The 9,960-nt window shown below is 33.7% G+C and overlaps 1 protein-coding gene across 3 annotated transcripts; it reads right to left on the reverse strand.

Moving 5' to 3' along the window:
• Positions 1 to 1,240: 1,240 nt before the first annotated feature.
• LOC122144406 (2-acylglycerol O-acyltransferase 2-A-like) lies at positions 1,241 to 9,264 on the reverse strand. 3 transcript variants are annotated; one of them, XM_042755288.1, is made up of 7 exons: positions 9,018 to 9,164; positions 8,895 to 8,911; positions 8,266 to 8,447; positions 4,859 to 5,063; positions 4,331 to 4,505; positions 2,073 to 2,271; positions 1,241 to 1,571 (listed from the first exon to the last, which is right to left on the reverse strand). In XM_042755288.1, exons 3-7 carry the CDS (start codon positions 8,287 to 8,289, stop codon positions 1,416 to 1,418), a joined length of 759 nt encoding a protein of 252 aa, XP_042611222.1. In that variant the 5' UTR covers positions 8,290 to 8,447; positions 8,895 to 8,911; positions 9,018 to 9,164; the 3' UTR covers positions 1,241 to 1,415. The 3 variants fall into 3 exon arrangements, 2 of the variants coding, with proteins under 2 accessions (XP_042611222.1, XP_042611221.1); XR_006159692.1 differs by lacking the exon at positions 8,895 to 8,911 and having other exon boundaries at positions 1,248 to 1,310; positions 1,346 to 1,571; positions 9,018 to 9,264; XM_042755287.1 differs by lacking the exon at positions 8,895 to 8,911 and having other exon boundaries at positions 9,018 to 9,264.
• Positions 9,265 to 9,960: the final 696 nt, after the last annotated feature.

The following is a 9,960-nucleotide window of genomic DNA, read 5'->3' on the forward strand; positions in this document are numbered from 1 at the left end:
TTCACAGAAAATGAAAGTTTCTACATTACATTTAGGAGTAGCTTATCAGTGGTGATTATGTCAAGGTGATGTCCATATGGCAGAAGTGGACAAAACAGAACAGTGTTCTTACAAGTGTGTAGATATTGTTTTGTCCTGTACAATAGTGGTCATCCACACTGCATGTTTTTACCCCCCGGTGCAGATAAGGTGCTGTTAAAATGATAAAAGGGTTCTAAGGATCAGGTCTACTTGTACTTTGCTCTTTTGTTCTAAACAAAATAACAATTAATAATTATAATATCAGATTTTCAGATCAAGATAAGAGAGACATTTCATACTGTATAAAATTTTTGAATGGGCTAGAAAATAAAAATTATTAGAATAGGAAAAAATAATAGAATTGGATTTAATAACAATAATAGAATAATTTGATATCGGGCTGGAGATGTGATGTAATTTAAATACATCCTCCATACAAATTATCTCTGGGATACTCTGGGTCAAAAAGCACCCAAGAAACCAGATGAAATAATGATGCAAATGTATATCTTATATAAATAAAAGATAATTATTTAAAATATATATAAATGATCACTTTTTTGTATATCATTTAAAAAATTCCATATATGTGATATGGGAGACTCCCTTATAGCTCTGATAGGCCAAACCTGATGTTACACAACTGTTTTTCTTGAACACCAAAATTAGGATCATAACAGGATCAAAGTACACAAATTCCCTAGCTTCTTAAAAATACCTACACATGTTTATAGACATACACACCTCCGTGCCCTGCCGCAAAGCATGCACACATGTCCCCTACCCCACATACAGTACACACATATCAAGATGCACACAAAGATTAGCACAAAGATTCCAGGTACAGTAATTATCATGCACTGTGTCCCTGACCAATGCTTTTTTTTTTTTTTAAAGAGCACCAGTGTTAGTTATTACACCACAGATGTGACGGGAAAAAATGGAGAGAGAGAAAAAAAGATTAGAGGAAAAAATGTATTTTCTTAATTAAGATTATATTTCTTTAATAAATATTTTCTCAGAAACTTTGGGTTGGCTTACCAAACCAGTGAAATATAGGTTTTCCTCACACCTGATATTGTTTACAAAATGAACCAGTGAATGTTTTGTGAGTTAACACAAAGGAATGCAATACTTTTGTAAGCATACAGAAAGTTTCTCTGGGAAAGTGTTGCCATTTTTGGAGCATGTCTAAGCATCAGCTGCTTTATATTATAAGTTAATTAAAATTCTATTTTTATTACGTCATTTTATATTCAACAACTGGTTGACAACAAAAACAGCAATGGCTGACAATATACGATTGAGACTAAACTAGACATACATAACTCTCTTTCTGTCTCTCTCTCATAAACACATACGTACACAATCTCAGAGTCACTTCAGTGATCCTCTCACTGGAACAGCAGGTGAGCATCTTCAGGTACACCATAATTTCCTTTGTGCTCCTCAAACAGGAGTGTGAGTTCATCCATATAGCGCTGGTGAAACACATCCAGGTCTTCCGCTGTTGGTTTCTTGTTTTTCTCTACTGGAATCGGCCTACCCACGAAGAAGATAGAAAGGACAATATATATTACCTTCATAACTAAAAACACAAAGGTGAAATGACTTTGAATGCATTTGTTGCTACAGATGAATGAATTGACAAACAGACAGATGGCTAGCTAGATAGCTAGATAGCTAGACAGAGAGACAGACAGATAGATGATAGATAGATCTGTGAGGCCCAGCAATCGATTCGCCTCACGTTTGCCGATATGACTGTGTCTGACATTTCTCTAGGGTTGCTAAAAAGCAAATACCATGCTTGAACTATCAAAGTTTTGCAATGGTTTGGACCTGTTTACAGTAGACTAAAAGTGGTAACAGATAAGACTTGTGCACTGGTACAGTACAACAAATAAAAGGCTAAGAAAAGAGAGAGAGGTTATTGCATCTGTCTAGCTTAGGCTACAAAAAGGTATTTGCACAGATTCAGAATATGGCTTTAATTTACTCTCACCTTGACCTGAATGATGATATTTGATTAATATTTGATTGCGCTTACCAACAGTGTTGATGGGTTTTCTGTAGGGCATTAGGCCGAAACTATACTGGAAAACTCCTCGTGCATGGAAGAGTGGCAGAGAAATGCCCATAATGCTTTGCAGACGCTCTTGAATATATCGTAGCCAGGTGCCACGAGGGTTCTCCACCTGGTCAAACACCTCGTTCTCTCCAAACGAATATATAGGTACCAAATCTGCACTGGAGGAAAAATAAAACATATAGATTTTAAACCAATTTTTTTGCTCCTTTTGATTAAAAATATAGAAAGAAAATAAGTAAGAGATAATGCATGCAGTCATTATCACTAAATAAACCCTGACACAAAACAGATAAATTAAATGCTCAGCTTAAATAAAAAAAAATATCTGACAGCGGAATGCTGCGATTGACTAACCAGAATCAGGTCTTCCAATCAGCTGTATAATAATTATACACATATATTATACATTCATACAATTTTTTTTTTCTTTTGTATAATTTCTTTATTAAACTCTTTAGTTTGGGTCAAAGGGCACAAGTTGCCCAAGATTGTATTTCAGAATTGACCGACTGTGGCTCAAGAGAACTATCTGGCAATGAATAACTGGCACAAATACAACTTTTCAATTTTATTTGGCAAAACGGGTCTCATTACATAAAAAAAGTACTATGGGGGTTTAAATGTGCTTGACTTTACCACTTCAAATACAATTTTGAAGAACAGATGGATCAAACATCATTTTTTGAAGTTTATTTAATTTTGAAATACTTTGTCTGTATCCTGTTAAAGTACTTTTCCTAAGATTTTGTACTGAGATACCAAATGTGACTTTTGCGGATTGGAGTCCAAATGTTGTCCATTTATTTTTTAACTGCATTTATAGCAGAATGTTTTGGATTTACTTGGTAGGTCTATTCTATAAATCTTTAGGCGTATATGTTTCTGTTTCTGAAAAATATGTTTTGTGTTATTTTAACAGACAAAGATTATCACCAATTGTGGCTTTTATTGTTAATCTTTGTTTGATTATGGGGAAATATCATATGCATAAACAGAAATGGGCCAAAGGAAAGCCTAATTTTTTGTTGTTCAAGGTAGAAATGAAACATTATATTAAGTTACTTCTTAGATTGAAAAATAGTAAAGCAAAATGCACAAAGATTTTATGTGAAGCCGTTAAGTTATTTACATGATAATCTCAGATCTTTTTTGTTTGTTCTACCTATTTGTTAAATATCTGTTTTCAATAAATTGTTATATCATATTTTCTGATATGTTAGTGATTTCTGGCAATAAAGTAGGCTATAAAAAAAAAATAGATCAGTTAGATCAATGAGTTCTGTCAATGCTTTGGCAAGGTAAGTTTTTTTCTTTTTCTTTTTTTTTTTTTGCCATGCAATAAAGCTAAGTCAAAAGGCCCAATTAAAATATCGGTACAGTAAAAAGTGCACAAAATCAGTATTTTGTTAGGGCAGTATTTGTGGCAGTCGAGAAATCATGCTGCGAAACTGGTCCAAAAGGTGTGCGTTTTTGCGCCAATGCATTGTTAAAGGATCAGTGTATTGTGTAATATTCACATATAAAACTTTAACGGCAACTTAAAAAATATTGGTATAGTAACAAAGTGTTTTATAGGTTTGACTGAAATAATAATGCAAAAACTGACACTTTAAATCAACATTTCAAACAACAACATCAATAAAGCAACTAAACAAAAACAGTTAAAGACAAAAAGTTGTCACTGATAATATCTAAACATGTATCCAAATCCAAATGTAATAAAATTAATTTATGTGCGATAAAAATTTCTTAGTAACTAGGGATTGCACAAACCTGTTTAAATAAATTTTATATAGGGCAATACAGACATCTAGTGGCTACACAATGGTATTGCAGATGATAAATGGTAACAAAAATATTTATTGCAACGTTTCGACCATCAGGTCTTCGTCGGGCACAAATAATTTCTTATGGAGCAGTTATATCAGTGTGCGGACAATACGTTTGTTCTTTTGTTTTAGTTTGACTGTTTGTCCTGCAGCTGAGCCCTGTGTGGGTTTGTGGGATGTGCGCAACTTTTTTATACATTAGTTAAATAATAAATGGTGCAAAAATTATATCTTAACAGTCAATTTACAAATAATGACAACTACTATGACAACCAATGTGAATGTAACAAGAAACTGCAGTCTGAAAAGAAATTATACTATTTACTATGTATTATGTATTTAATATTATTATGTACTATTAACTGATCAGGAAAAAGCTGCCGCTTACCCATGCTCTATTGCAAGCTTAATGAAGCCCTTTTTATTGGCCAGGTGTACGGTATAGTCACCAGGATGGGCATCCAAAGCCTCAGGGGCACCACCAACTGCAATGACCACAGCGTTCCCACCTCCCTTTCGCTGGAGCAGATAGCTGGCACTCTCCTTGTCTGATGGTACCAAGCCTGGAACACACACACACACACACACACACACACACACACACACACACACACACACACACACACACACACACACACGCACACATTTTTTAAAAAGTTAAAACAGTTGGCATAGCTGTCTGTAATAATAGCATCAAAAAAAAAAAAAACTTTACATCATCAAAATAAAATAATAAATGTACGTTATGCTATTTATACACAATTTGCTTTGTGTAAATAGTAAAACAGTATAAAATAATATTTTGAGGCACTTTACATCTTAAAGATTTACAGTTGGACAGTTTTCCCTGTGATAAGGTTCGCCTAATGTTAATAAATATAAATTTTTACAGTATTCTATGATCAGGGCAACGGACCTGCAGACATAATGTAGTCTCTGAAGAAGGGGGCTCTGAACCAGAGAGGCAGCATGAGAAGATTGCTTCTTAGCCCAGGGAAGAGTTTGCTAAAACCTGTCGCCTCCGTGCAGAAATTCGTAAATGCACCAGCCACAAGAATACCATGAGGATGGAAACCCAGCACATAGTTCTTCCTAGGGTCCAGATCAGCTGTCTTCACCAGCTAGTAAAGAGACAAAAAAAAGTTAATGTAAATAACTTCAAAATTTTGAAGAATGTGAATAAGTTTGATAATTCTTTCATATCAAAGGTCATTGATCATGTGTTGTTCATGTGCAATGCGGTGCTGTATAGAGGCTCTATTATGACCTTACACACTGATCTAGGATCTGCTAATACTTAACTATTAATACCAATCACTACACTGAACATGTTAACACAATACTAAAACTATTTATCAGTGACACAGAACAGTACCAGTCAAATCAGGCTCAAACCAGACTGATTTGTGTATGAGGCAGGCTACAGTAGTTGTGGCTTGACATTAACAAATCCAGGAATTTCCAAGAGCCATGATTGGAATCTCCAACACAACAGTTTTTTTTCAGAGAAAACTAAATAGTTTGTTCTCTAAGAAAAGGATGAACTGTACTGTCAGAAACACGTTGATCATTTAAAATCATATACCCCCATGTCGTTCCAAACCCGTAAAAGCTTTGTTCGTCTTTGGAACACAATTTAAGATATTTTGGATGAAAACCGGGAGGCTTGAGACTGTCCCATAGACTGCCAAGTAAAATACACTGTCATGGTCCAGAAAAGTATGAAAAGCATCGTCAGAATTCTCCATCTGCCATCAGTGATTCAACCATAACGTTATGAAGCAACGACAATACTTTTTGTACAGTGCCATTTTAGAGAATCTGAGCTGGACGCAGGTGGCGTACACTCTTCTGTGTCAGCAGCGCTGCGCTGATGCACTGTTTTCTTTCAAACCAAAGCATAAATATATGTAGAAAACGTGTCCTTGTGGCGCTGCCTACGTACTGCTCAGATTCTCTAAAATAGCGCTACACTGATTTGGAGAGACACAGAGCAGAGGAATTGTTGAATAAAGTCGTTATTTTTGTTTTCTTCGTGTACAAAAAGTATTCTCATCACTTCATAATGCTTTGGTTGAGCCACTGATGGCAGATGGACTATTCTGACGATGCTTTTCATACTTTTCTAGACCTTGAGAGTGTATTTTACTTTGCAGTCTATGGGACAGTCACAAGCCTCCCGGTTTTCATCCAAAATATCTTAAATTGTGTTCTGAAGACGAACAAAGTTTTTACGGGTTTGGAACGACATGGGGGTAAGTGATTAATGACTAAATTTTCATTTTGGGGTGGAGTATCCCTTTAAGACAGTTACCAATAATGAAATAACACAGCACTTGTGGAGATAGGTTCTTGATAACTTAGACACTTCCTTTTCTTAAAGGAAACAAAATTCCCACCATGTCACTTTCAATATTCATGTGCATAAGCAAAGGTTTGGCTTTTTTTCCAAGATCCCTGATCTTCTTTCAGATTAGGAGGTTGTGTAAGGATGAGGGAAAATTTGCACCGGTGGTTGAAGCAATGTTTCATCTAAATCAATTATTCACTTTGAATACAAATGCTCTGTTTAGCTACAGCAAGGCCTCTTTAATACTAATGACGCATTTTGTCATGTGTTGTGCTTCCTGCGAATCCTGGGACAAAGCCAGATTGTATGGTGAATTAACAAAAAGGAAAATTTCTTAGAAAAAATTGTAAGTAAATGGTTGAGCTCATATGATTCATACAAAGCCCACTGAATAATAACTAACTAAAATGATAAAGAAAATACAAAGCCTTTAAACCAAATCAAAATAACGTCTATAATCATCACGTTGATTCTTTAAGTTGTTAAGTTGTTTTCATAGAGATGGGTATTTTTGTCTCCCTTCAAGATCATGGCCATGAACCTTGTATTGAACAGGGGTTTAAATCCCCACAGTGTTTACAGTTACTCATTCACTCCGAACACAGAGTGTCTTCTAGGGCCACATGCCATCTCTGTTGTTCAGAAGGTGAAAAGACTGTCATTATGGACATGTATACAGATAAGACTGATTATTGTATCAAGGGTTCAACAACCAAAGCGATAACATTTCCCTGATATGCTAATCAAATCAGTTTAGTTTTTGATGCACTTTGTTGAGAAAAACAAACCCTTTCATCAAGACTGACAAGAGTACAAGTATACCGAGTTTGGCCACTAAAATACTGTAGTATTTATCAGCTTAATTTAAACTTTCCAAATACAAAAAGCAAGTTATTTTACAGACAAAACCTGCAGTATACATTTTATCTACTGATTATTAGTGCACTCGGCAATAAACCTCAGATGCATGAAAAATAAACTCTATACTATTCAAAAGTTTTTCAAGAATATTTAATGAATAGAAAGTTTAAAAAGAACAGGGTTTTTTTATGAAAAATTTTTAAAAATGTAAAAGTTACTATCACTTTTGATCAATTTAATGGCTCCTTGCTAAATAAAAGTATCGATTTGCTTTAAAAAGAAAAAAAAACATGAATGAATACATAAAAAAATCTTACTGATACCAAACTTTTGAAATGGTAGTGCATAATGTTCACTTTAAAAACTGGAATAAAAATTATTCTGATGGCTCTGATGCTTTCCCAGAATAATGTTTCGTGAGAGTTACAGCAATTTAGAATCTGTGTTTTTAAAACCATTTACATACAACGATCGATTGTAAGAATGACAACTAAACCGTTAATGCATGGGACAAACATTTGACAACCAATACAATATCTAAATCAATGCAAAAGATTTTAATATATTTAAAATGCATTCCTACAAAGAACAGATTTCAAACAACACAATGATATTTTCAAGCAAATCAACACACTATATTAAAATACTACCATGAGCTTATTAAAATTCTGTAAAAAAAAAAAATATATAGATATAATATATATATAGTATATATATATATATATATGGATTCTGGGCTTTGCACCATTTTCAGACAATAAATAGACAGTAGATGGCAGTATTACATTGCTCTCTCATTATTTAAGCCTGCAAATCTGTACAGCTATGGTCCGGCCTTGTTTTTCTCCCTGGAGCAACAACAATGCGTTTAGGTTTCATTTTGTAAAAGCTCTATTATGCTGATGTTTATTGATACATATAATAGCAAAAAGAATGACGACAAAGAAGACACTGTTGACATATAATGCAATTCTGTTTTTATAAGCTACATTTTAAACCCTGGTCATCTGGTCAAATTAGTTCAGTGACAAAATCAGCTTCTGATCATATTTAAAAGGTCAACCAACAACCAACAATATTTTTGCTATGCTTCACTAGATCCGCCCACTTACCTTTATAGGGAAATAATCTCTCATGTACTCCCACACACGTAATCGACACAGAAAGGGCACTTTTCTACCTCCTAGTGAAGGTGTGTCCCAATCGATGTACCACCAGATGGCATAAAGCACGCTGATGAGCCAGAAACGAGTGTAGCAGAGTAGGAAGAAGAACAGTATAATACAGATGGGGGCTGCAAAAATTATACAGATTAATAAACACACAGGTGCATTAGACATACACATGCACAGGCTGAAAGAAAACACATCAGTACAAATACATCTACAGTCAGGATCTTTCCAACCAAAGACTTTGACCTGCCAGTTTTGATCTGTCTGCTGCTTTGATAAAGGCCTACATAGTCACAAACAGAACAAAATATATTTGATTTAACACTTTTCCTGCTTTTTTCAAAACATAGTGATGTGTTTTCTAGAAAGAGTCATTTGTATGACGTAATACTCTTGCTCTCAGCTTTTATTGCATGAGAGCCAATGGACCAATCACATATTAGCATACAGAAACTGCACAGTTTATCTTAATGCAGAACATCAATAAAACTACAATATCTTTCTTAAGGTAGAACACTGTAAAAGGGATTCTTTTGAGTATCTCTTTAAACTTAAGTTTAAGTATTTACCTTAAAAAGCAATGACTCTTGCAGTACATGTAAGAGACAGGACACAGACTGTGATTAGATTTCATTCAAGGTCAACACTTGATGGCTTTGCAAAGAGACTATAATAAAATCACATGCACTTACCGAGCGCCAGGAAAGAGAAGACCCACTGTAATACGACAGCAGTCTGGATCCTCCTAACCAGAGGCACATCAATTGGAGCAAAATTAATCTTCATGTCTAAACCAGAAGACAGCAAGAGCCGGCGAGAGGCCGAGAAATCAGCACAGCACTAGGATCTCCACTCTGAGGTCAAAGTCTGACACCATGTCTTGGTCTGCTCCCCTCCTCTTTTCATCTGCCACCTTATCTGAACAATCACTGCAAGTGATAGGATTATAGACCAGGAGTACCTTGATATTACACCAATGAGACTTTTGACCCCAGAGACAAAGGGCTGTGCAAAATTAGGCCTTACAACATGTGTATGAAAAGAATGGATTAATGTATAATATATTATACTATATTAATATATTAATTGTAAAAGACATTATTATTAAAATAGAATTAATAATTATTATTTTTTAATTATATATATATATATATATATATATATATATATATATATATATATATATATATATATATTAATAATGATAATATATAAAATAATATACATAATATATATATATATATATATATATATATATATATATATATATATATATATATACATACAAACATACATTTATATTAATTGTAAAATACATTATTATTAAAATAAGATTATTATTATTTTTAAATATGATTATTTGTTCATGTAACTCAGATATTATGATTAAAGCACATACATTATAATGTTACAAAATATTTAAAATAAATGCTTTGCTTTTGAACTTTCTATTATTTCCATATTTTCTTTATCAAAGAATCCTAAAAGAAACTGATTTCAATACTGATAATGATAATTTTCTTGAGCAGCATATTAAATAGCCTATAAGTAATACGTAATGACTGCTCAAATTTCAACTTTGCCATCATAGAAATAAATTAATAAAATAGAGAATCGTTATTTTAAAATTGTAAT

Source organism: Cyprinus carpio, unplaced genomic scaffold, assembly GCF_018340385.1.
Source record: "Cyprinus carpio isolate SPL01 unplaced genomic scaffold, ASM1834038v1 S000006658, whole genome shotgun sequence".
Taxonomy (NCBI): domain Eukaryota; kingdom Metazoa; phylum Chordata; class Actinopteri; order Cypriniformes; family Cyprinidae; genus Cyprinus; species Cyprinus carpio.

Excerpts from the sequence above, each read along its gene's own strand:
- LOC122144406 (XM_042755287.1), bottom strand. The coding sequence starts at position 9,111 with ATGAAGATTAATTTTGCTCCAATTGATGTGCCTCTGGTTAGGAGGATC. Across the intron at positions 5,064-8,265 it reads GAGATTATTTCCCTATAAAG|CTGGTGAAGACAGCTGATCT; the intron begins GTAAGTGGGCGG and ends TCTCTTTACTAG. Across the intron at positions 1,572-2,072 it reads GAAAACCCATCAACACTGTT|GTGGGTAGGCCGATTCCAGT; the intron begins GGTAAGCGCAAT and ends TCTATCTTCTTC.